General features: G+C 39.7%; 1 protein-coding gene across 1 annotated transcript in view; it reads right to left on the reverse strand.

Moving 5' to 3' along the window:
• Positions 1-1,495: 1,495 nt before the first annotated feature.
• enpp1 (ectonucleotide pyrophosphatase/phosphodiesterase 1) overlaps positions 1,496-27,333 on the reverse strand; it is a 36,516-nt gene continuing 10,678 nt past the window's right edge. Inside the window, exons 6-23 of the mRNA XM_085373232.1 lie at positions 24,591-24,710; positions 23,565-23,674; positions 23,393-23,458; positions 23,232-23,304; positions 21,220-21,328; positions 19,744-19,875; positions 19,597-19,628; positions 19,335-19,462; positions 18,575-18,644; positions 16,743-16,830; positions 15,393-15,577; positions 13,821-13,860; positions 13,576-13,736; positions 11,596-11,731; positions 9,895-9,963; positions 6,814-6,946; positions 3,381-3,525; positions 1,496-3,246 (exon numbers count right to left, since the gene is read on the reverse strand). Of these exons, the coding sequence (XP_085229358.1) occupies positions 3,094-3,246; positions 3,381-3,525; positions 6,814-6,946; positions 9,895-9,963; positions 11,596-11,731; positions 13,576-13,736; positions 13,821-13,860; positions 15,393-15,577; positions 16,743-16,830; positions 18,575-18,644; positions 19,335-19,462; positions 19,597-19,628; positions 19,744-19,875; positions 21,220-21,328; positions 23,232-23,304; positions 23,393-23,458; positions 23,565-23,674; positions 24,591-24,710 (1,950 nt within the window). The 3' untranslated portion in view covers positions 1,496-3,093. The remainder of the gene's footprint in view (positions 3,247-3,380; positions 3,526-6,813; positions 6,947-9,894; positions 9,964-11,595; positions 11,732-13,575; positions 13,737-13,820; positions 13,861-15,392; positions 15,578-16,742; positions 16,831-18,574; positions 18,645-19,334; positions 19,463-19,596; positions 19,629-19,743; positions 19,876-21,219; positions 21,329-23,231; positions 23,305-23,392; positions 23,459-23,564; positions 23,675-24,590; positions 24,711-27,333) is intronic.

The following is a 27,333-nucleotide window of genomic DNA, read 5'->3' on the forward strand; positions in this document are numbered from 1 at the left end:
GAGGGGCACGGCTGTTATCTGTCCTCTGCTTACGTGCTCTGTGCCGCTCTTGAGCTCTAAATACCAGGCGAGGCAACAAGTTGCACACTTAAAAACTACTAGTAGCAGTTTCCTCATTCGAAGAGTAGCTCAGTTTACAGATGATCGTCTTCGTTATCACAATAATGCAAGCACACTCATCTCAGACTCGCCTCTACGATGCAAAGGGGCCATAATGATTCAGGCTTTGCGTGGTTTAGTGGTTAGCGCTTTAACATCCGAGAAGAGAGCGAGGAGGATTGTATCAGGCCACCGCAGCAATGACAGTAAAAAGGGCACTTGACTAATTTCATTGAGACCTACATATAGCATATCGTGAGAAACCCCAAGGCGGTCACGTGGTCTCTGACACACTTCCCACCCAGATGAGGGGCTTCCAGGAAGGCTTCAGTGACAGCATGCAAACTCTGGCCTTAAAGCCAGAAGCGTCTGCAGCAAGTGAATTCCAAATAAAAACCTCACAGCTGCTTTTTCATGCTTGCAACCCACAGTGACTGACAATAGAAACTATGTCAGGTACACATTTTTAAAAATGACCCATCTAACAAAACTCACTCACGTCACAAAACCTTGCTGTGAGGTGACACAGACTCCCAAAATACTTTCCAGGAAATTATGTGCATGTTATCGAGCTGCGTGTATATTTAAACTAAACTTATCATCTTCATGCAGTTCATCACAGCAACTGAAAAAAAAAAAAAAGCTCAGAAAAGCTGGCGTCATCTTTCTGCATTTCCTTTGCAAGAGACGTGCCCTCTGCTTCAGTTTGAGCCGGATTTGAAAACTTTCATAAAAGAGTTGAAATAAAGAAACTACTGACTCAAGGTACACTTGAAAATATGAATGCCAGATGAAGTAATAAAACATTTGAAGTCATACAGATTGATCATCATAAGAAGAGCATGCAGTAGACCTTATTCAGCCAGCTCAGCAATTCAACAACTGAATGGCGGACTTCACAGAAAGATTTTACACAACAAAAATTTTTTTTTTCTTTCTCAATGACTAAAGATGCAGTGAGACAACTTGTACCCTCTTCTTGCCAAACCATCAACCGACACTTGAGAAAAGCATTGTGACAACTGCACCAGCCTTGCAACAACCTCAAATGGAAAGTAGGCTCAGGTTTTCTGACATGAGAATTGGGTCACCTCAGAGTTTACGAGGTGCAGAGCTGAAAGCTGCAAGATCTTACCTTCTGGCTTCTTGTGCTGCCGGAGTGGTCAGCCTGAGGAAGTGGCAGACTTTAAGCACATAGGGTAACGTACTTCCTTCCTTTTCACATGTACATGTACAGCTTCAACCTGAAGGAGACTTGAAGAGCAACTGCTGCTTCCCTCGCTCTACATGACGCTGTAAATTCAATCGTGTGAAACGAAAGTGATTTGTGCACCTTGAATCTTGGCTGATAAAAGGTCATAAACAAAAGGAAACAAGTCACAAGCTCAATGTGGAAGTTTGTTTTTTATATGAAATTTTTCATGTGTGAAAAACTGCAGCAACCAATAGAAAAGGCTTGGTATACATGAAATCTATATGACTTCATATACGAGCAGTACGCGAAGATGAAAAATCAAAGACTGAATAATGATTTTGCTGATCCACACATTCAGATGCACACAGTCACGGACGGATTAATGAGCTGAGCTCAAACAGCTTCTCTTCATCTCCAACTAAACGCTGAAGTTTAGCGGCTGCCTGAAAATTCATCTTCCCAGGAAAAAGTCACCAAATGGCCGCGGAGGAACAAAATGACAACAGAGATGTAAAATCACTCCAATGAGGTTACAAAATGGAACGAAAGACACAAAACAACCAGAAAGAGTCCGAAAAAAGACAGAATAGAAACAAAATCTTAAATAATTCTCCAGATCTGAATTTTTCTTATCTGTGAAGAAGAAAAAACATCAGTAATTTCTGTTTACCACCAACACCGAGCATCAGAATAATAATAAAAAGCAGTTTACTCGAATGATCCTTAAACATTACAGCTTTCACCAGACTTGCTTTACCCCCGTGAGGTGTAAGTTACGCTCATGATCTTCAAGGACTTTTTTAGGAGATCAATTTTCTGAAGTCTTGATTGTTCAGGGTTACAGCTGCCTCACGTGATCAACAGTTATTACAGCTTCACATCTGCTGCTTCTAGAAGAAGGTACATCAGGCTGCTCTCTTATAAAAGCCTCGCCAGGGTGGATGGATCACCGTGTTGAATTTGGCAAAGATTTTATGCTGGATACCCTTTATCTGGGCTTGGGACCGGTGCTAGCTTGTGACTATGCGAATGTGTTAACCACAAGACCGCACACTACACAGTTCACATGACCTATGATATATTTAGCAGCTATTTTAGTATAAAACACCAGGGATCCTTGCTAAATGTAAACTTTGCTTTCAGTGTTCTTTGCAGTTGCTTTATGTCTCTCTGTGTTGGAGAAAGAAAAGGCTTTTACGTGTCTGAGCCCAGACTGGCTCAAACGTGTCTCATACAGTAATCCTTCCAAGCATACAGCATAGGTGCACATTTAAAAGCTGAATAATTCATTCATTTTACAAAAAATACCAATGGGTGTAAAAAGAAAAGAAACACATACAAAAAAGAAGGGCAAAACATATTCATGCTAGATGTTTTTCCAGCTGCTGCAGACAGCTCCCCTGATGTGTGGCAAGCTTCACTCAACATAAACAGTTCTTCCATCAATAAAAACTCTCTTTTCCCTTTAGTTTTATTCCAGTTTTCCAATCTGGAAATGGGAACCCGGAAATACTTTGGAATCATTTTATTAGATGTGATGGTGTCTTTAAGCTCCATTCATTATTTACTTTTTTTTTTTGTACACAATCAAAATCAATAAAAATTTATTTTAAAAATGTCACTTCAAATAATGGATGGAGCTTAAGAATGAGTTCAGTCTGAAATGAGGGAAGTCTATAAGTAAAGCATCTGTTAAACCCACAGTTATTGGGTTAACTGTTTGTCCATGTGGGCAGACATCTGCACACCAATATGGCTTCCTCTGCCAGTTAAAGCTTCACTCGATAAAGTCTGTGAGTTTAATAAGTGTGTAGAAATGTCTTCATCCGCAGTGTCTCTTCCACTGATAACCTGTCGTGGTAGAAGCTGAGTCCGGTAAGGAGCTCGATGTCTCGCACTCGAGCGGTGTGGAGCTTCAGCCAGTCTTCCACCCACGTCAAGTCTGTCCCATTCTGAAGAAAAGCAGAAAGTGGGGGAGGCGTATATTAAAATTATGCAGTATTAAGAAGGGTCTGACAGCAGGTTTCCACAGAGGCAGACTGAAATAGACTGTGCAGAAACATGTGGGACGAATGGTGTTACTCACAGCGCAGCTCTCTGTGTGGTCGGGCCTGTGGGGCATGATGAAGGACCTGGCCTGGAGTGGACCTGCACAGTTCAGGGGGCCAAAGGTCGAATCCCCGCAGCTGGTCAGGATCACAAAGAAATGTGTCGGGATGGGAGCCTCGTTCCTGCAGAGATGAGAGATCACACGTAATCAAAGTGCTGCAATGGAAAAATTGAATACCTCAGTTATAAAGCCTCAGGTTAAAAAATAACCATCGGGTGTATTTTAAGTCCGATTTCTCTCATTTTACATCTGAATAGATTTTGGCATAAAAAACATGGAAGGATGGGTCCATCTTACTTCATTTCAAGAGTTCAGTGTCTTGGCGGTGTAATGATGAAGGGGATATTTTTTGGCACACTTTGAGTATCAACTGACAGAAGTTCTCACTCCCAAAGCATAACATTTTACGCTAGGTGACAAATCGTTGGTATATTATGCTTTCGGCCACCCAATGCGTCCTTATATTACGAGTTCGGAAATATTAGAAATAGGAGAACCGTTTGGAATGAATCTACACATGTACGTGTATTTGACTTTAATCTAACACGATTAAGGTGGTGGTGAACGTTAGGGATAAGGTTATGATTAGGGCTGGAATACACGGCTGGAACGTGTGTTACTGCGGGAGCGTCGTTCTATTCAGTTTCATCCACAATCCGGCGCGTAGCATAGGAATGCGGAAGGTCACCTTTCGCGTTCCCATGGAACGCCTCGGGACGTGACAATTCGTCAGTATATTACGCGTTGCGCAAAACGAGCTGCAACTGAGCAATGTTTAAACACCACAGCCTACCCGAGTATTGTTGCAGACCATAGCCATACTTTATGATCACAGTGTACTATCTTCTGTTGGCTGCTTCCAGCAGATCAACTCAAACTGGTTTCCTGATCATCACCTTGAGTTCACTATACTCAAATGGCCTCCACAGTCATCAGATTTCAATGCAGTAAAGCACCTTTATGATGTGGTGGAACGGGAGATTCACATCTCTGACCTTTTTAGGTTCTGAAGGACATTTCACCTTTTATTTGAAAACTGAAGGAATCTTTCTCAAGAAGCCTTTTTGGATGAACTGGCTTCAACTCAAGTGCTCAAGACTTCTTAAGAATTGTCTGCATGTTGTATAACAAACAGTCACAAAGCAACCCACCAAACGTCATTCAACTCTCATTGTTTCCAAATCTTGATCTGAGTATAGGAGTATATGACATCACATGTTCCAGCCAGCATGAAGTATTTAAGCAAAAACCGAGAGCTATTAAAGGGGAATAGCCAAATTTAGTTCGGCTGCAATGTGTGCTACTGCGTGAGCTATGAGTAACCCTCAATGTAACCCATGGGTTTCTCAAACACTTTCTCAAGGTCTTTTGAGTTTTTGGACAATTGTGCATGTGAAGGCTGCATCAATTCTTTAATTCAAACAAAAACGATGCAATGAGTTCATTTATGCACTTAAATTAACATCACTGGGGGGTTGGGTGGAGTGAGGGTGGGGTGTATTGAACCAGTGCACTAAGCTAATGTGCAAAATGAGCGCGTCAGCCTTTAGGCACATTAGGTATAATATGCATATACTGAGACATACAGATAAAATATATTATAAAAATTCAGTAACTTAAGCATATGGCCAACACAATGCATATACATATTTTGTTATATATATAAAAAACACAACTTTTAAGAGTCTACACTGTTTCTTCATTTTCTGAAACTCTACAACTATTTCTTAGTTTGGAAGAGAAAAAACTGGAGACGTTTGAAACCCACGTTTGCTTATCAGTCACTACATGTCCTCCTCCGAAATTATCATTCTCTTATCACAAACCCTTCTGCAGAAGAAAAAGGATACCTGATTAGTTTACCATTAAATAACAGCTCAGAGGGATTACTGACATTGTGTTCAATGCTAACAGCTAATGCACCATTACATGCAGGAGGCATTCCTGGTGTACACAAACAGTCATGCAATCTTCATTTTCAGATGCGTTCCAATGGACATATAAGCTAGGATATTTTGTTTGGCCTTCCTTTGGACAGGAGGCAGGAAGGGCAGAGCTTGAGTTAAGCCATGTGCAAATGTTCTACCAAAACTACCAGGGATGTTTATGTAATACATTGCATTTTAACATCAAAAATTTAGTCTGGATAAAGCCTGAATGTAGTTTGTAAACCCTGGAAATTAATGTCTACAGCAGCACAGGTATTGCATCACTTTAGAATTCCCCATCAGATCTCATCTAATTGAGTGTGCTCAGCTGCCTGGACACTGATAGTCAGTTTTACACATGAACTATGTGCTGTGTTTCTTAGATTTTATCTGAGTACCGGTTTATCTTACGATGGCTTTCTGACATTTTATTTAATTATTTGTTAATACTTTTGCTGTGTGGATCCATATAAACATTAAATGTCTGGTGAATGTTCTCAGTTTGAGGACACAACAGTGAGACTCAGTTTGGTTTGGGAGAGGGAGCTGCCTCAGGCAGAAAACAGAATGACCATTTTTTAGTAGGAAGCTGGAAAATGACTAATTAGTGGTGTTGGGTGTAACTCATTCTAAAGTAGAGCACTAATCTGCAATTAATCTGTAATCAAATTACATTTTTCTGCTTTGTTTGCTTGCTTGTTCTTCATATGTCTGCATGACTGGTGAAAAAAGTAGAAAAAAACAAAACAGAAATAGGAAAAAAAGGCCAAAAACAAACCAAAGGTGTCCTTTTCCTGCACGTCAGCTACCTGAACCTGACCTAAATTGCTTGGAGGGTGAAGTAAAAATAAATAGTGGGCTCTCCAACTTCTGATTAGTGGTGATTAATTTAATTTTTATTATGCAGAAGGACAAGAACATGATGGTAAAGTGCAAACTGTGTCCAGAAGCATCCACAGTTAAATAACATAACACACTTTATGTGTGTGCCCTCATTAGAATATGGATTTGTAACACATTGCTCACATGCACCTCACTCAGGAAATACAAAAATCAAAATTGTTGTTCATGTGTGAAGATGAATATTGTACTAATGTTCTCACTATTAGAAATCCTTCTTGATTTGCTTCAGACCTGCTGTGTCTGCTAGAGGAATAAATGAAAATGTCTACATAAGCATTTTTGCAACACAGTTACTTTCTTAAGAACTAACTTCAAAACGAAACTGAAGTTGCAGTTTTCTTTGGAAATCTTTCTTCATTGGATTTACGTCAAGGCCAAATGGAGACTCTTAAAAGTGAGTCACCACTTAAGTCTTTTTTTAATAACACCTAATAAGCAGTTGTAAAGCACAATAAATGAAAAAGGCTGAATTTAATCAGACCATTAAACTGTCAACATAAAAATATGCAGCTTCTGACAACCAAATGACTGAACTGCACAGTGTAGCAACAGTAAATGTTATTTTGCTTCTGTCTTACCCTGATATTTTTTTTAATTCATCGACGTGTCCATCATAGTCTTTATCGAATATTGGCCCGCTCATGACGTTGACTCCGTTCAGCTGCTGTGAATATTTTGGGAGGAAGACGTCATGGAAATGCGTCCAAACGGCTGGGAAAATACACACAAAAAAAGCTTTAAGTGCTCCACTGTGTTGTACAGAAACATCACTTTATTTTGCTTTTTTCCCCTGCATGCAACACATGCTAAAGTAGGGTTGCCAACTCCCTGAAAAATAAATAAGGGACACCTCGTGGCCAGGGCCGGGCGACCCAGTTGTCTTCACCCTTCCCAGTGTGGTGAATTTTCTAGCTCTTTTTTTGTGTGTGAAATTCTTTTTTTAACCATTTGACTTGAAGTTGATTTAAGTAGATGCATATTCTATTCTTTGTGATATGAACACATGTGAAACAAATGATCATTTAGCTATTTATTTTTAGCTCAAAATGACAACATTAACACAATAAAACAGGTCTCCTTCTTAAACAGAAGCCTGTCATGCTTAACTTTTGAGAATATAAGTAAATCTTTCTTTAAAAGAACTCTGTCCTGCTTAACTTAAAATAATAGAAAACAATAGAAAGAAAAATATTCTTGTAACAGTGCACATTTAGTGCATTTAGTACAATTGGCTTCAGTTGAGGTATTATTTCAGCTTTTCTAATGCTAATCAGCTGCTCCCGTTTGAAAACCCGCTTGTTCCCATGATTACGCATCATAACTCATCATCATTATTCACCTATGTATTACTTTTATGTATTAGTCATCAATTTGTTGTAATCATCTATCCTTGCAGTTGTTTATTACACAAAATAAATTATATTATCACACTTCTGGCCACATAGCGCTGATATTCACTGCACATGCCCATATTAACTTTTTCCAGCCAGGTGTTTTCCTTTTCCCATTCTTCCCTTTCTCTGAGGGGAACAAACATTGCTGCTCTAATGCTGGGCTCACACTGTGCGATTTTTGGCCCATTTTGAGATGATTTTTGAGTGATCGGACCGATTTTGGCCTTCATTGTGCGTCGTGTAGTATACGTGGGGTAACGAGAAGTGATTAACACCTCACGACCAGCTCCCGATCATCAATCGCTCGTGAGTGTGTCACCGCAGCCGCTCACACTGCTCACGCGCAAACACGTAAACGTCGGTGAAAAAGATGGAGCAGCACGGCTGTGCAGCGTGTGATCTGGACACAAGCGATGGAGGCACAACTTGTAGAACTTTGGAAAGCTCATCCGAGCCTTTTCCATGTGGCATCACAAAATTATCACGACCACAACAACCGTGAAAATAGCTGGATTTACACTGCTGCTCAATCACAGCTGCCTGATCAATGTTTTTCATTAGCAATTTAGCAAAGTTGATGGTGGTGGTGTGTCTGTGTGAGTGAAAGACAGAGAGAGAGAGCGACAGATTTTCTGCTATAACCTTAATTTTATGGAGGCACAGTGTGAGCTCTCAGGTCGCATCAGAGCATCGGGCCGTATAGTGTGAGAGTACATCGTGACCTATGAACTTCTAACCCCTGCGAGTCAATCGTGCAGTTTGAGCAGGAGCTGAATAACGTGACTGAAAAAAATCGCACAGTGTCTGCCCAGCTTTAGGTTTACTGTCATCCGAGACTTGCACCGCAGTGTCGGCGTTTGTTTCACTGTTGGCCATGCTTCTTGTTGTGGTCATCTGTTGTCTTCCGGTATTTTCTCCGTAAGCGACCTTTCCTCGACCAATGAGATGAGCGGTAATCTGAATTGTCATACTCGAATTGTCATAAGTGTGCTGTCAGCTCATTGGTCACAAAGCAGGAGAGGGGCTGGGAATTATGTTTTCAAACAAAGTGTTAATTCCATAAACTTTTATAGACTACGTTTGATTCTCACTGTATTACGGGACAAAGTGTGTCCCTTATTAGCTCAATACGGGACGTGTACTTTTGTTTCTAAATACGGGACGATTCCGTTTTTTAAGGGACGGTTGGCAACCCTATGCTAAAGTGTTTGTCTGGTCTTCCTTCGTGTTTTCCTCCCTTCTCACTCATGCAAAGCCACCAGGGGGCAGCATCTCCCAGCTGATAAACATTCTGCAGCTTGTTGTCAGGATAAAACTCAGTTCTGCAATATCTTAATCACCCAGCACAATCTACAGGTTTCAACAGTTCTGGGTTGGCTAACTAACCACAGAGTGAAATTACCAGACCACCATGGAGGTACATATTCTTTCACATATGACAGATGATTTTGTAATGCTGTAAAGTACACTGAGAGCAAGTTCAGGCTTCATAATCATGTAATCCAGCCCATTTAAGTCATCTCTACATAAAGGATGAAGTATGAAAAGCAGCAAGCACTGCTCCCACTAGGTTATATCTGGGACTCTCCACCATTTGTCCTTAGAACTGAAGAAGCTTCTCGGATGAGAGGTGAAACGTCTTCAAGCAACTTAAAGAAGTCCAGACGCTTTTCTTTGCAAGCTCCTTTGACTACGATGACCTGGATGACTGAGAACCTTCAAAGACATATGAGAGCAAACCTGCACAGATCCTTGACTGAAGAACCTACATGCGCTCCTTTGTGGAGCACAGTGTGGTGAGTCACTTTACAAACATACTGACTTTCTGCTGAATCCTGCTGTAAGGGAAACACACAGCATGCAAGCAGGGAAACTAACCCTGGAACTGTTCCACTAACTAAACCTTCGATTGCGTTTTACAGAACAAGCTCAAGTAAATTAGGGCGGCGAAGTCCCACATAATTACATCAGTTAGATCTCTGGACTTGGGATGGGATAAAGTATAGCTTGCTGTCAGCTTTCAAGCAACTCAGGATAATTTGAAGCAATGGAAACTGGCAAACCGCAATACCTGCTGTCTGAAAACTTGAGTGCTTGACCCATTTAACAAAATCGAGCCTGTCTCAAAGATCCAGAGAGCTGTTAAGCCGACTCATTCAGTTGTGACAGATCTTTTAAGAAATGTTGAACTTGTGAATCACTGCTGGTCTTTTTACCGGTCTGGGTGCAGCTGGAAAGTTAGAAACAAATAAGCAACTGACTCACCTTTAAATGCAGGGAACATCGGTGCCATGTTGCTCGTGATTAGAGAGTCTGAAACATTGGCACTCAGATCTATAGAGGAAATGAGAGGTTAGGACAAACTGAATTTGCTGGGCATGGAATTTGGCTATGGATTAAAACTTAGATTACATGTTGTGAAGACTGATGCGTCTACTGTGAAACTAAAGCATAGCGATTTACTGGCTGAGAAAAACATTTACAAATTAGTGGAGTTGAATGCAGGCAGATTTAGGGCTTCTTTATTACATCTCCTGTGACTTATTTTAATTTTAATAATCGCATTGATGTGGTGTCAGAAGAATCGGAAATTGTTTTTTCTCATGCTTGGAAAGCTGGCGTAAAAGTCGGCAGGAGCTTCCAGGATCGCTGACTCAGACACATGGCAATGAAAGTTGGTATTTGGTTAATTGTAGGATTTTAGCCCTGCGACAGACTGGTGACCTGTTCAGGGTGTACCATGGCAGCTATGATAGGCTCCAGCCCACCTACAAAGTAGGCCTGGGGGAAAGGATTAGCTAGGCTGGCTAAGCGTTCGACCTTGACCTTCATTGTTAGCATTCAAGGTCAAAGTTGAGCTTGGAAAATTTCTTAAAACTTTTCAAATTTTCCACTAATATTTCTTAAAATCTCAAGGTTTCAGACAATTCTGCTCCAATCATATGGCTACAGATAATAAAATACACAATTTTGGTTTGTAATGCTGCAAAGTCATAGTTGAAAGGTCCCACCCCTCCTCATGAAAAACAACAAAATACAAAAAACCAAGAAGCAAAAAAACAGACTGATCACTCAGCGTGTAAGAAGAACATCATAAAACATCAAAGTTTTGGTATAGCCCTTGCCCTTTGGGGGGAGCTGTACCCTCTTGTGTGCTCTTGTTTGTACTGGTATTGGTTTGCCCAGATTACAACAGAGCTAAAACAGATTGTGTTTAAGACTTGTTTAAGCACTGATCAGTAAAATACTACACGTCACCTTTCTAACATCCACATTGATTCCACATTCCAAACACTTAAACACACCACGAAGGGTCATGTAGGAGCTGCAAAAGGCAATAGCACCCTGAATGGTTACCAGCCTGTTACAGTGCTAATGCAGAAAGCGAGACAACCACACACTGACAAACATACAGCCAATTTAGAACCACCAATTAGCCTAATGAGCAGGTCTTTAGACTGTAGTGGAAAACTGGAGGACCAGGAGGTCTGAACTGTGGTGAGGCGACAGTGCTAATGACTGCGTCTTACCTCCAGAAAAAGTGAAAGTTGTTCACATTAAAAAGTTGCTACATTAATTCACTCAAGAGAAATTAATTGATTAATTAATCTGCTATCACTGCTATCGCTGTGCTCACTTTCTACCAGAACCAGAGGCAGATCAAAGGTTTCATGTTGGCCAGCTTTTTCTGTTAACCCTGGAAAATCTACCACAAACTTTGTGTATTCTTGTCTCTGAACATCCAAAAGACAGATATACAGAAACAGATAAATAAACATTCAATCCGCAGAGTGTCACTCAAGAGGAAGTGGATGCTTTTCTCTCACGCAGCTGTGAAGCATATGTTTGCTCTGTACGTGAAAATGTGCTCTGAAACATCTCGACCTGACTTCAACACAGGCTGAGAGGGATGAACTGTCTCCCTCAATACCACACACATGCAGGTTCACAAACACAAACACTCACTGGGGGGATGCAGCAGGCCATAGGCAAGATCAGAGTTGTCTTTGTAGCGCAGACACTGCTGGCTGTTGTTTGCTGGGATGCGTACGTCAGCACGGACACACGCCTCCAACTCTGGGCTCAGAGGTTGCACTCTGGTCTGAGAGAGAGAGTAAGAGGTAGAGAGAGCGAGGATCAGTCAGTGTTGACAGTATAAGTGGGAGTCCAGACTAAAACGCGAGTGTTGTGTAAGATGGTTTGGCTTGGTTTTTGCTCTCCATGTGTGTATAGGTCAGCAAGGGCATTGCTCTGATTCTGTGCGCACAGCTCCCAAAAAAACCCCCAAACCAATAAATCACTTCCATCCTCTGTCACAGAGGGGAAAAAAAGACACATTTGTTTCCTCTTAAATTCTTGGTAGCACCAAGGGTTATATCATTTTGGAACCAGCTATGCAAAACATTTATATAATTTCAAAGAATAGAGTGCTAAATAGAAACAATGAAAGAAAGACATTTTTGGGTATTTCCATTTCCCAGAAAAAAAGAGCAGCTTTAAAATATCCATCCTCTTCCACCTTTTCAATTCAGTGTCGCAGGTGACGACACGATTCACTCTGGACAGGTTGCCAGAGAGACAGTAAACCATTGGCACTCACATCTGCATGTCTTTGGACTGTGCGAGGAAGCTGGAACACCCGGAGAGAACCCACCAAGCATGGGAGATCATGCAAACTCCACACAAACTCGGCACCTTCTTGCTGTAAGGCAACAGCGCTAACCACTGCTCCACCGTGCTGCCCCGCTTTGAATCACATACCGTTTACACCATGTCTACATAAAGATGCACTTTTGTGTTTTTAAACCGCATACAAAAAATCTGGGCAATCCCCCAAAGCGGTTTGGCCTCGCCCCAAAGACAAATCAGCACGAGTACAATGAAAAGATTTTCTATTTTCTTAAGAAGGCAGCCCATCTAAGATGTAAGAATTATTAGACATAAAACGGGCAATAAGTCAATCAAATCAAAGTGCCAAAAAGAACTAAACTGTGGAGATGTTTTAGACAGACGATGGTGTCGGGAAATTGTTAAAAGAAATCTGCAGTTTTTCACTGGTAAATTTTACAGTGGAGCCATAGTTTTACTCTTTACTGAGATTAAAGTAACACATAGTGTCAGCGCCTGTATGAACAGCTCGTGGGTTACAACATATACAATATACTTGTGGAAAAAGGGTTTTTTTTCCCCCAAGAGGCAGATGAAAGGAATTTTAAATGAGATCTTGCATTAAGCTAGAGGCCAGGGCCACAGATGTGAACTTGTGTAAGTATCTATAATAAATGAACAGCAAATTAATATTTAATTGCATGTAAAACCATTTTTTTTTTACCCTTTACTTTTTTACTATTATTCCTCTTTGTCATAAAATACTAAACAATACGACTCTGTCCAGGAAACATCTTGGATGATATCTTAGTCACATTGTCCTTTTTTTTTTATAATAGGCAAACTAGCTCAAAACTAGCTTTTCATGGAAATGCTCAGCTTTGACAAGCTGCAAACTGAAGTTCTGTGTGGGTTTACAAGTGTGATGAAGATAATAGTGCTCAGTCACAAACAATCTGCAGTATGAGGGAAAAAATACAGATGGTACAATAAGATTCTCTGTTTTACTTCTATTGTTTAGATAGAGCTTCAATGGCTACTTCCTCTCTTGCACCATGATTCAGACAGTACAGTAATAGTCTCAAGTCTCCCGGGAATGCATCACTCTGCTTGAGGTCATAATTTACACTAGAGCTCAACCACATAGTGACAAAGACAAGAGAGACTTGAACCAACATGAGCAGAGAAGATGAGTAACAGCTGCTCAGAAAAGAAATTCAGATACTAAACAGCTCTGTGCAATCTGCTGCCAAACCATAACCACAGAAGAAATATAGCCGGAACGACTCAACTCTACAGGCTATGTTTAGAGATAAAAGCTCCAGCCAGCGGACTCACCAGAGGCTGAATGGTATAGGATACCCAGAGGGGCATGAGCCGGTCTTTGCTGTATCCGCTGAGGTAGTTTAAGTGGTGCAGCAGACAAAATGTGGCACCTGATTGGATGACTCGAGGGATGCCAAAAGGTTCGTGGAGGCGACGCAAGCTGGATTTCTCACCTGAAGAGAAGATGTGTAATGTGTATCAGACAGAAGCATCTCTAAAACCACCACATGTGCAAAGAAAAGTGAAATGATTCTCACTTGAGCTCAATGCCAAGAGATTTCCGTTCATTTGTTCCACCTGAAAAGAAATTCATCTTGTTAGCGTGATTGTGTTAGAAATAGCTAACACAATTTAACCACGTATTCAGTATATAAAGCTCTGATGTCAATGCATTTTTTAAAGCTCATTTTTTGTACATATCCCAGCTTCTCTAGTTTGAGAGTAGGATAGTAGTACTTCTATTACTCCATGCACTTCACTATGTGTTAATGAACTTCATCAGAAGAGACCAAGTAGTAACCACTGCCACTAACTACGAATCAAAAACCATAAATCCGGCGTACACCAGAGGCCTGTATTATTGATCATGATATGGGGCTTAGTGAAGTAAATTCAAGGCTAACTCTGGGTTTTCCAGCCAACATCTACACACCAATCAATACACTGGAAAATAGTTTGTCCATTGCTGGAAAAGTCTAGTATTAGGAGGGCTAGATACTTTTTATTTCTCTGATGACCTTCAATCCAGCTTTTTTCAATTTTTCTGCAAGCAGGTTTAAAACAATTCTATTGCTCTAAAAGCTGTTATACAGCAATATAATCCAAACACAAGACTTCATTTAGCACAGTCAAAGATGAAAGAATAGGGGTTAAACACACCAAACAACATCATATGTTAGCTTCAGAACATGCAAATGCAGTTATAGTCAGATCCCCGAGCTCTGCTGTGTTCTCTCCTGGAGAATTCTCATTTTTCGCTGTGCACACAAAGAATGATTAAGTGAAGCACCAAATATAACCACCTAAAAGTCCACAGCAATGCCACTGTGGATAGAAACTAGTCCCAAAATAAGCCTGAATGTGTGTTACATGATCTTGTGATGTAGGAGTGATGAGCTGTTCTGTTTATTTACAAAACTCTTTGAAATTATGACTCTAGCAAAAGGCCCACATGTCCCAGTTATCTACCACCACAAAGCACTCATCAGCTGAAAAAACGGAGAAGAGTCTCAAATCTAACCAATGCATATGCATGTAACTGCACGCAACTACGATCTGTAAAAAGAGAACGCCTCTAATAGTTTTATATATACAGAAAGCTCTTGTATTTTATTAATGTGCCCATAAATAAACTTGCATTTGAGACACAACCTAATGTGCACATTTGTGGAGCTTAGTTGTCATGTATAACTGTGTAATACACATTTGTGACACTCAGACAAATATGCAGTGGGTATATATGTTGCTTTAAGCTAAAACCTAATGCTAGCATTAGCAATAAAATCCTTTAAAAACATAGATGTTTGGCAGATCTTTGTATAGTTTAATGGGAGTTTACTGACAGAAAGAATATTTCATATAAAAATAAGTTCTAGACTAATTTAAATGTTGGCCAGGCACTGGTCCATAGCTGTCTAGTCAAAGAAAATTTTGTGCCCATCCATCTAGTAGGTTGACAATAATCTTAGGGTCTTTAAACCTATTAGAAAACATTCAGTGGGTCCCATAAATGGCTTTAAAAAATTCACAACATTTCACTCTAGTTGTAAATATATTTCATTCTTGACATTTGCATCCAGAGGCCAAAAATAAATCTGGTTAGCACATACCATTTCTGTGGTTTGGGATTCACAAGTACACTGCAGGTTGTCAGAGGGGAAGAGCACATTAGAGTTACAGAGGATGTCGTGGGAGAGCTGTGCTGGGAGAACTGGATTATGGACGGGGTGCTTCAGGAGGTGGTTCAGACTACCGTGGGTCCCGTTGTTTGGAGAAGGACGAATGCCAAGAAGATCTGTTTGATAAGAGAAGAAAATGATTAATTAAATGAATGAATAGGACACATCAAATAAGACAACATGTCAGTGTATTTGAAATTAAAAGAAGAGTCATGGTTTCAAGAACAACAAATCTTTACCAAAGTTATCACACAGTACAATTATAAGAGTTCAGCGACTTATACAAATTTGCTTTGTTTCAAAGAGAGTGAGCCTTAATAGTCAGTTTATTATGTATGTTAAAAAAATACACCAGCAAAGAGTAAATCTGCCTAAATTCTACTTTTCTAAAATTGATACTGCCTGAATTAATGGAAGATGAACACACACCTATTCTATTTTGACCTAAAGAGCCACTACTGTAGCCGGCATACACCGTCTGGTTGTGTGTTCAGTTTGATTCTGACTTAGAGTACTGAAATATCCGGGTTACTCTATCTTGTCTTCAGTCTGGTAGATATGGTTTCCTTTTTCTAACACTTCTTTATTTTGGAAGTAAAACACAGACCTAAAACTCAGTGCAGACGAAGCATACCTGCTTCCTCTTCTCAAGTGTGTTAACTTATCTTTTAAAAATAAGCAGCTGTTTTTAGCAATTTGATGAATTATGGGGTTAGTAAACTATGTTAGGCAAAGTAATAAAAATGAAATCAGATGACTTCTTGTAGACTTGCTGACTTGACTGTGTCTTGTGGACATGATTCATATGATGAAGCGATGGAAACTAATTATGTCACTGCAGAAATAGTTACACGTTCAGCAAATGCCCCGAGCTCAAGCCATTGCTGCTAGTGTCACATTTATCTGCTAAATACGTAGCTGCAGCATGCTTACCTTAGACAGAAAGTCAGCCTATGAGCATGTTTAGAGCTCACTGATTGAAACATTATATCTCCTGCAGTTTAAGACTATGGCATCAATTTAGAAGGTTTGTGGGGTGGACTAGTTCTCGGCTTTGATCGGTAATTCTTGTAGTCTCCTCAGCTCGCCTGGCAACCTCAAAGGGCTAACAAAACTTCAGGGTACAAGAGTAAAATAGATGTTCTCATTTAGCTCTCAGCATGAAAGTCAATGAGCGAATATGTCTAACGAAAAAGAAACGATAAAGAAAAAATATTAGGCTTCGTTGCAGGACAGGAGAAGAATGTGCAGTGAGCAGTGTGAAGGAACAATATAACTTACCACACATGAGGTTATATAATTCAATGTTCTCAAAAGTTGGCACAACTGTGCTGTGTTTAAATGCTGGACCGTAGCCAATGAAGATTGCCTGATGGAGACAAGCAAACAAACAAAAAACCAGGTAAGACTTTCATTAATTTCTCTTCAACCTGTAAAATAAACAAGTGCGTATATTGAACTATATGATCTACAGTTTGACAGTTTATCAACTTAAAACCTTTAAATTGTTTTTGTACAACAAAAAGAAATCACTGAACACTTTAATTAGATAACGCATAAATATTTGAAAGGAACTAAAACAGTAAAATGACCTTACGTAACCTCAGAAGTGAAGGGCTTCAATTCTAGGAAAGCCTTGGATGGATTCACAGATATTTGCCTGTGATCTATTTCAAGGGCAGTTTGCAACTTTCCCTAGCTGTGTGCAGGCAGGCTGGCAACCGCTTACACAAAAGTTGACTTTTCTCGACCCTTTTTTTAGATCGGTCTGCAGTCTTGTAAGCTAATTATACTGAGTCAAATTCCAGTGTAAACCACGGCCGGAAGCATAGACAAAAATACCATAAAGACTGACATTAAGGTGGCAGACAGAAACACCTTTCTCAATTAAAACAAACTCAGTCAAAAGTTGATTGTGTAGGTGGAGAGAAATCCACACAAAATGTAATTACGGTACTTAGGTCCGGGTCTAGACATACCTAATGCATATGTTTCCTTTAGATTTGTTTCACTACAAGTACAAGCCTAATTCCAAAATCTGTGAGAAAACATGCTAGGGCAGGGCCGTGTTTACCGCTGTGTAGCATCTGCTCTTCTTTTAACAACAGTTCATAAACATCTGGAAACTGAGGACACCAGCTGTTGGACTTTGGGGAGAAAAACATTGTCCATTTCTTGACTGATATAGGATTCTAGCTGCTCAACAGTCGCGATTCTTCTTTGTCGTATATTTGTCTCACGATGTGCCCAAGTTTTTTTTAACCGGTGAAGTTCTGGACTACAGGCAGATCAGTTTAGCACCGAGAGTTTTTTTTAAAGCTCATCTATTAAGACATTACATCGTGCTTTATTCTGTAATAGCTGTGGTATGTAATTCAAAACCATCTTTCTGAAATATAGAAGCCCTTCCTTGAAAAAGATGTCATGGGAATGAGAGCAGATGTTGGTCTAAAACCTGTATATAACTTTCAGGACTGATGGTGCTTTTCCAGATGTACAAGCTTTGAAGCGAGCACACATAGCAAGCTGAATGGTCCATCTTCAAAGATGACAGTGCTTTAAACCTGCCTTCTGTTCAAAAATCCGTCTATATGCATATTTAAAGCTCACTGATTAAAATAATATATCCTATTTTTTTATTTCCATAAACAAACTACAGTATAAAGATCATGTTGGACTAATTCTTAGCTGTGATCAGTATATGTAGTCACCAAAGCTCGAACATTACTTAAAAAAGAAATCCAGAACAAATCTAATATTTTTGAGCAAACAGCAGAATATAACAAGATAGTTTCTTTTTCTACAATTGCAAACTCATAGCACGACTTGATTATCCAAACATGTGTGTCAAAACATTGTAAGATATGTGTGAGGTATTATGCGATGATTAAAATGGGAAAACCCACTGTTACAAGGACATCTCTGACACAACTCTTTCTGGGTATTGTGGCAAAGTGATCGTACAAAATGATCTGACTGGTGCTGTTAACACTGATCTATCACAGACAAAACGTGTATCACACACACACACACACACACACACACACACACACACACACACACACACACACACACACACACACACACACACCTTTAAATTAAATTCCCCTGACCTGCATGTTGGTGAAGAGGTTATCAGAGCCGTGGAATCCGCCATTGGAATACTTGATATCGCTGCGTTTACTGAGGAGAGAAAATAAAATTTATCTGAGGGAAAAAACACAGAACAAAATAAACATACTTCCCTTTTAGGTGTAACTGTATATTGTGTCTGCCAACATTTTTGGATGATTGCACAAATTACATTCAAGGAAGCATCAGCAAAAAATAAAAATAAAGATATATAATATATGTCAGCTTGTTTCTTAAAAAACAGCTCTGCTAAGCTAAAAAGGGAAACAATAAAAAACATTCTGTTTTATAAAACAATATAATAATAATAATACGAGTCAAAACATCACACCTACATATTGAGGCTGCATGTAAGCGAATATACACAAAGGTAGTCCAGAGATGTTTAGTAGAGACATGAACGTTGTAGTTACAGCTTAACATATATGCTTGTATTCTCAGACTCATCGACAGCAGAATGATCTAGATGCAGGTCAGCATGACGTGTTGCTTTACGACAGGAGGTTTACACGGCCATGAGATTTCTATGATTTAATTTTACATACAGTTTGTTGTTTAAGTTAAGTTGTTAAACCAAAATGCACAAATTACATGCCTGTAAACAAAAATGTTAACTTAATTAGGTTAGAATTTAGCACTAAACTAAGCCTTTAATAGGACTAATAAAAAGTTTTCATGCAGCCCGACCTGATGAACTAACACATTAAAAATTAAAGAGAGTATCACTAATTGTTTACTTACAGTGCTGCTTGCCAGCCTGACTTCATGTAGAGGTGACCCCTCTCTATGCGGATGTTTTTAGCGAAGTGCATTCTTTTGGGAAGGTTTTCTTTGAGGTACGGCCTCATTGGCTGGTCAACGGTCCTGCACTTCAAAATGGACACAGACAAGGGGAATCAACACACAACAGAGAGAGAATGGGACTGTTTGACTTTCCAAGCAAGCAGATAATCTTTCATTCTTCTTATGAATACAAGAGTCCGATCTGGAATATTTCGCATACCGACAAGTTCTTCACCAGGCCCTCATAGTCAACTGAAAAAAGAAACACAGTACCAAGTCAGGCATGCTAATCTCCTACAAAGTGGCACAGAGTAATGATATAAATCTGGGAACAGGGGAATTCTGGTGTTTTTAAACAGGAACTCACAGGAAGAGTAATCCTGTGGGAGGCGACTTGGTCTGATGCGAGCAGCTGGGCCTTGGATTACAGTGAAACCAGAGGTGTCTTTCTGGAAATCTGACACATATGATGCCCTTTCACATGAAGCACTCTCCATGCCTGTTGAAAAGAAGTCATTTCACTAGGTTGTCTTCAGCAGGGCAACAAATGACACAGAGAAAGGCACCAGAAGAAGTTCTTAAACAAAACCTTATAATGTTTAAGAACTGTTTAATGTTGTATAAAAGCTACAAAAGTTTGTAATTCCTCTGAAATACAAAGTTTAAAGCTTTCCTCAATAAAAGGGGAAGATTTGTGGCGTACTTTCCATTCATTTCTAGGGATTCACAGAGCTTAAGTTTGCATTGCATGCAGGACGTGACATTCAAAATGACAGTGTAACATGTGTTGGCAATGTCTTTGGGTGTGACATGAGCACTCCAGCTAATTGCTTGTTTCTTGCCTTGCCAAGCTAGGGACTACCAAATACTAAAGTTAAAATTAACATCTTCTCTTGTAAATGATATGAAGCTAAACCTTTAATGAAGAACAAAATCTGTTCATGGATTTTAGAAAATGTACTTCTTCTCTTGGAAGTAATGTCTTAGATGAGGATATCTGGGCATCGCCCTGAGCCACATCCACTCCAACACACTGATCTTGAGTGTGTAATTACAGGGCTAAACATCTGGTCTCCAGCCATCCAAAGAAACCTCTTTCTCTAATACTGAGAACATTTTACTTAGTTAACATGCACATGACTTCTTTATTCAGTTCTTCAGTGGCAGCGGTCTCCATTCTTACCGACAGCAGGTACACTAACTGACAAACTGACATCAAGACTCAAAATAATTTCACTTTGAACTGCCAACAAATTAAAACAATTTCCAAGTCTCCTTATTAGGGTGTGTAACAGTAACATTTAATGTTTTAAGGTATCCAGTTTAAGGTTTCAGAGCTCTAATGTGCCTCATTCATCTTAGAAATGAACAGGAACACCGAGGATGCTCTCAGTGATAAAATAATTAACTGGAATCAAAATGTTTGACTATTTTGTGTTTCAAATCCTAAGATTTATGATTTCTTGCAGGATTAATTGCTTGTCAAATTGCAGAAGTGTTCCATTTCTGCTATATTTCGGTCTCCATGTTATCATCATCAGCTGAGGACGTCACTAACTGGAATAAGAAGCATGTGGAATGCCCCTTTATGTGAGCGAATGGAAAGAAAGCCTGGCTATTTTGAATTCCATTTGCAATATACTGCTCAGTTCCTCAAAAATGCTCAAAATATGTCCATTTGTATTTCATCAGTATTTCCATCAGAAATTAAGCCACCTGCTAGCTTTCATAAGACAATGCTTCTTTTCTTTTAAAGTGTATTTCAGTTTAAACTGGTAATTTTCGGTCTCAGTCATCCCATGTAAACTGTATCCCAGCTGTGGAGAGTTGATATTTATCTCACCGTGGTCAGATGCGACTATTATGTTGACACAATTGTGCAGGTTTTTTGCTTTTAGGCCATCCATCAGCATGCCCAGAATCCTGTCCACCCTTTGCAAGGCCGGAACGATCTAAATGAATAACAGAAGTTCTAACAGAGTTAAAATGTTACCACGACTGGAACAACAACACTGAGAATCACTGTGCTTTTGCCATTCAAACGCCCTATCAACAATGTGCTTTAGATAAATATTTACCCAGCAAAATGAACTAACAGATTTGTTACCATAAGAGATGATCTTGACTATTTGAAGAGGTTGGACTTAATACTTTCAGTGGAATAAAATAACTATAAATAAATGAAAATAGAAAAACAGCATTACAGGTCCTTCGTTGTGCAGGCCGCAGTAAGCAGAGCTGAGTAGACCTCCCTTTCACCAACCACCACTTCCATCTCACCAGAGAGCTGCTAAAAAGGTTTTAATTCAGCTGAGAGACTCATAATCACTTCACAGCATCCTGATTTTATCCCAAGGGCCTACGTTCCAAAAACACCACACTTAAAAGGCATCAAGGAGTCATTCAGGACAGATGCCAGAATCAGGTGGTTGGTCAGCTAGCAACTTAGCTTCTCTTTAAACTGTTGAACAAGACAAGACATACAGTTCCAAAAAAAACCAAAACCAAATGCAATCAGCTGTCACGGCTGGCGGAGTGAGCCGTGTGGAGTGGAGGAAAAGGAGGACCCAAAATGCAGCAAACTGATGATACGAGTGAAGTTTATTTACACGGTGGCAGTGGCAAAAACAGGCAATGAAGCATGAGTAATGACAAACCTAAACTGGGAGAAACTAAAGAGCAAACCTGAAATCTTACAAAACGGAGAGCGGAGCAGAGAGACGCAGACCAAGGACCAGGATACCAAGAAACACAGACGAGCCGACAACGAACACAGACCGACACCCACTATATATACACACACACACACACAACGTAATCGGGTAATCGCACACAGGAGGGAAGAACAGCTGATCTGAATACACATGATGACTGGAGGACACAAGCTGAACACAATGACAACAGACACAGACTTTCAGAACAAAACAGGAAATCTAGAACCCGAACTGGACACAAGGGGGGAGGACACAGAATAACTAGACAGAGGGAAATAATCACAAAACACAAAACGCTGGGTCAACGACCCAGGACCATGACATCAGCACACTCACTAACAGCCTTCTGCTCAAACAGTTTGTTATGGACAAACTCCCTTTAGTGCAGATGTCCTACCAAACAATCCATTGTTCACATCAGCGTCGAGTTCCCTCAGTTGAGGAACAGTTTTCAGTTGGTGCCCTAATCCTGAGCTTGGCCGGATTTCATGGATACAATGTGGTAAAATCTGTATATTTGTTCATCTGTATATCTGCCCGTCTGTATAGCAATATACAGCATCTGTATGCTATACAGATCATCTGTATATCTGTATACAACAGTACATTTGTCTGTAGTTCATCTGTATATTTGGTCTCTCTGTACATAGTCTGTTCATAACTATTCCACCATTTATACTACCCTTATCTGTATATATCAGTATATCCATACATTTAGTAGCCCTCTGCTTATCTGTATATAATTGCTCTTATTGCACTTACTACTCTTGCACTTAGATGCAAACTGTATTTTCTTATCTTGCATTTATACATGTGTAATGACCATAAAGTTGAATCCTAATCCTAAAATGTGTTTATCCTAGTTAAAGCAGTTAAACACATTTTTCTTCTTCATTTTGTGCTTAATTTGCCGCTCACCAGGACCAATTTACACTAGCAGGAGCATATTAACTGAAACCCCAGGCATACATTACACAACTGAGTGAACCTGTGATTGTAAGGCATGCTCAGTCAGCTGACGAACACTGTCAGCACACAAATTTTCCATACAGAGCTTTCCTCTAATGATGTTCCCTTCTTTTACCTAGTTATTCTTTTAGGTAATCAATAACCGGCTTATTAATACAGGCAAATAACTCACCTGCGTACTTTCTGGCCCATAGTAATGTCCTGTTGAATCAGGTTCATCCAGGTATAAAGTGTAGAAGTCAGGTCTAAAGACAGAAAGCCAACAGTTATATAGAGAGTTTCCTTATGGGAACTTACAACATCATCTTTGTTATCATAAAGATGAACATGAACCTTTCTCCCTCAGGTAAATTGAGCCAGTCAAGCAGTGTTGACACTCTCTTCTCAAATGCAACAGACCTGTGGGACAAATGTAATTTATGAAAGCATCGATACAGCACTGCATTGAGCTACATTTTACACTTCATTGGCATTGAATCAGAAGCTTGCATGGCATTGCTCTTACTTGTCATACATCTTGTAAAAACTTGGGAGGGTGCCATTGATGGCTACATCAGAGCCTGGCCAGAAGAAAGTTGCTGATTTCAGCTTCTGATAGATGGCCGTGAGCCAGACCTGACGAGAGAAGTTAGGTGAGATAGAGAAATGAAAAAATGTATGAAATTAATAGAAACGAGGAGGAGAAAAGAGTGCCATCTAGACTCTATTCTGAGTGAGTTGCAGTAGAAAATTGGATAATTAATTTTCAGTACATTGCGGCACCAGTGTTTAGTACATCAAGCTAAAAGCGTAATCCCTCACAGCCCTGTCAAGTCAGAAGGCAACCTAAGAGTAGGATTTTATTCTAAATGAATACCCATTAGATCTGCAGGTAGATGTATTAGTTATGCAGCTGTCTCCTAAACATTTGGCTGATGCACTTAGCTGTATTGGTTCAAAAGTCATTATGAAAGAATTCATTCCTACAGACTAAATTGCTTGACAGGGGTCATCCATCTCTTCTTCCCTCCTGAAAAGCCATATTGCAGCTGAATTGTGTAATTTCAAGAAGAGCACTTTGTCACACACTTGAGAAATGAGATTTAAGAGGCCTCTCATTTAAATGAAAACCACAAAGCATCTAAACAAGCACCACACGCAGCCCTCACAAGCTGTCACTTATTACGAGCTCAATCCATAATTATAATCAAGAAACTCCTTACAGGGAGAACTGATTCTCAACAATCAAACTTGCTGACTGACTTGTGTCGTTCATAGAAAGCAAATTACATTGTGATGAACACAGTATTTCTATTTCTAACACATGACTAGTGCGCTGACTTTTGCAGGACTATGAACAACACTGTCTAACTGGGATTCTCAGATGTGTGAAATAAACAGTATTCCCGAGAGCTACATTTTTGTGGCCATGTTCAACAGAACCTAAATTTCCTTAAAAGGATTTGTTATTAGCAGGTTTTACTTTTGGCCTCTATGAGCCTGAGCTTTGCTGTACTAATTTACCACCTTTCTACACAACAGATTCACTTACTGGTTCTCCTTGATACCACTGGGGGTTCAATTTCTCATCCGTTTTCAAGCTGAAGAAAGCATTTTGTTTCACATCGTACATCTTGTTGTCCACAATCCCATGAGACTCGGGATAAAGACCCTGCAGGAATAGAGATAAGATAAACCAAGTCACAATGAGCTGCTTTGATTCTGTGGCTGCAGGGATTTAAAGGTGATTACCTCTTCTCTCACCATCTTTCAACCCCAAATATTACAAGTAACCACAGCAGTTTATCTTAATTGCAGTGTCTGATTTCAACCAATAAAGGTGGAGTCAACGTTATAAGCGTCTTGCTGGAGTTGTTCTCCGTACGAATGTAAGCCATTAGGTCTCAACCATTCCTACCATCCTGTGGAAGTGTCATTTTAGAAAAAGCAGGATGTTTACACTTCTTTACAAACAGATTTAGAGTTTGAGCTTCTCTTACTCTAAATGTCTGTTCTGTCTGTAACAATTGAAAATAAAATAAAATAGATACATAATAATAATAAAGGTCAATTAAATGGACCAATATGGCAAGGCCATGATGATGCACTTGGTAAAGTAAATCTGCTAGGCATCTTTCTTGGCCTTCAGACAATAATTCTGATGGCTAAAGATCCAAATGGGACAGGCAACCCCCCCCCCCAAAACAAACAAGCAAACAAACAAAAAAAAATTTATGTTTTGCTACTTTATTCTCAGTCACATCTGCTAGCAACCAAACTAAACAGAGAGGGGGTGTCACTGACCGGTGTCCAGGCTTCTGTGAGTGGGGCCCTAAGTACTTGGCTTCAAGCACAACTGAAAAAAGTTTAATAACAATAACTACTTAGTCACGGTTTCCGCGTTCACAAACAAGTATAATCCTGGAATAAGTCTATTAACTAAACCAGTTATTTTTATAGCTTTCTTTCCTAACTTTAAAGTGGACATGAAACACTTCATTTATAAAGGCTAATTTACATCATTATCAATTTACATCATCATCTCAAAAACTGACACAGATGTAAAACTGTCTGTGAAGCAAGATTTAAGAAATCCTATTTTTAAGACATGTTTATAATCTTTCAGTACAGAGCGTAACGTCACCGGATTGGTTGGTTTCTTGTAGTCAATAGACTTACATTAGTTTATGTTAGCTAACTAGTTACAGAACCGATAACTCAATGGAAAGCAAGGTGACTAAAACTAAAAATCTGTTTCAAGTGATCACTTTTGTGCTGCCTCTGACTGCAACAAAGAGTTTTATGTTAAAACTAAATTTATACTTTTCACTTTCACTGCCTCTTTGTTGTTTGGCTAGCTGGACTCAAATGGGAAAATCCAGCTGTTAGCTGTAATGTTTGGGTTTGTAAAGCATTTTATGAATGAGCACTGTGTGGAGGAGAGCCTTCAGATCAATCAGCCGTATTTTATGCATTAAACTAGTCTGTCTTTTCCCAACACATCCAGACATTTTCCAACATCACAGGTTTCTTAAATCCAGCTACACATACAGTGTTACATCTTTTCAGTTTTTGAGAGCAGGGGTAGTGTAAATTAACCTTTATACATCAAGTGTTTCATGCCCACTTTACATATATAGAGAATAATCCCTTTCAGTTCACTGACCACTGAAACCGAGGCATACTAAAGGCACATTCACACCTTTATTCAGGACTCTAAGGCTACGTTCACACTGCAGGTCGTAATGCTCAGATCCGATTTTTGGATCAAATCCGATTTTTTTGTCTGCTTGTTCACACTACAAATAAAATGCGACAGCAAACGTGCTCTAGTGTGAACGCTCAAAGCGGCCCGCATGCGCAAAAGAAGACGTCACAAACAACGTGTTCCGTTTAGATCTAGACCAAACAGTATTGTTTGACTGATGGCCCTTAATATAAAGACTTCGGGCTTTACGTTTCCCAATTTTTGCTTTAAGTTATTTTGTTATTTACATAATAATGTAAATAACCTAATAATGATCCTTATTGCTCTTTTAGATAGGAGCGGTGCTTCAAAGGATAGTTGCAGATTTCTGTCAGAATCTGCAGATTATACAGTACAAATAAAATGTTCACGTTGTCTTCCCAACAGTTTCACTGACATCTACACTGGATGGCCAGGAAGCGTTCGCGTTGTCTTCTCGGGCGCTGATAATTGGCGTCTGTCTTGTGTCAGTGACGTAAAAGATGGATTTAATGCGACATGACCGTTCACAGCAGTCGCTTTCTAAAACATCGGATTCAGTACCACATACGAAAGTGACCCAGATCGGATTTGAAAATATCGGATTTGTGCCGTTCACACTGTCATACCATGATCGGATATGGGTCGCATAGGGTCAAAAAAATCAGATTTGATGCGCTTTTGCCTGCAGTGTGAACGTAGCCTAACTGTAACTACTAGGTGCTTTTCCTATCATGCTGACTTACATGCTGCTGGCTTTGGCTGTGTAGTTTTCTCTTAGTAAAATATGCCATCTGCTCCCAGTAGACTTGTCATATGCTACAAAAACCATGTCTTATATGACCATATACTGGGTTTCTTAATCACTGCTAGATTATTGGCAGATTAAGAAATCCTGGGAAATGAATAACCAGTAATGTCATGTGGGTATGTTGAACGTGCTTTGTAGTAAGTGCCCCAGGTAATTGGGTTGGTCAGATCACATTCAAACTGCACACAAAACTGCTCTAAAGTTCATTGGAACAGTTACAAATTACAAATACATCCTTACACAACATGAGTTATTCAT

Source organism: Diplotaxodon limnothrissa, linkage group LG15 (genome assembly GCF_057381915.1).
Source record: "Diplotaxodon limnothrissa isolate DT_005_m linkage group LG15, D_limnothrissa_male_GT1.1, whole genome shotgun sequence".
NCBI lineage: Eukaryota > Metazoa > Chordata > Actinopteri > Cichliformes > Cichlidae > Diplotaxodon > Diplotaxodon limnothrissa.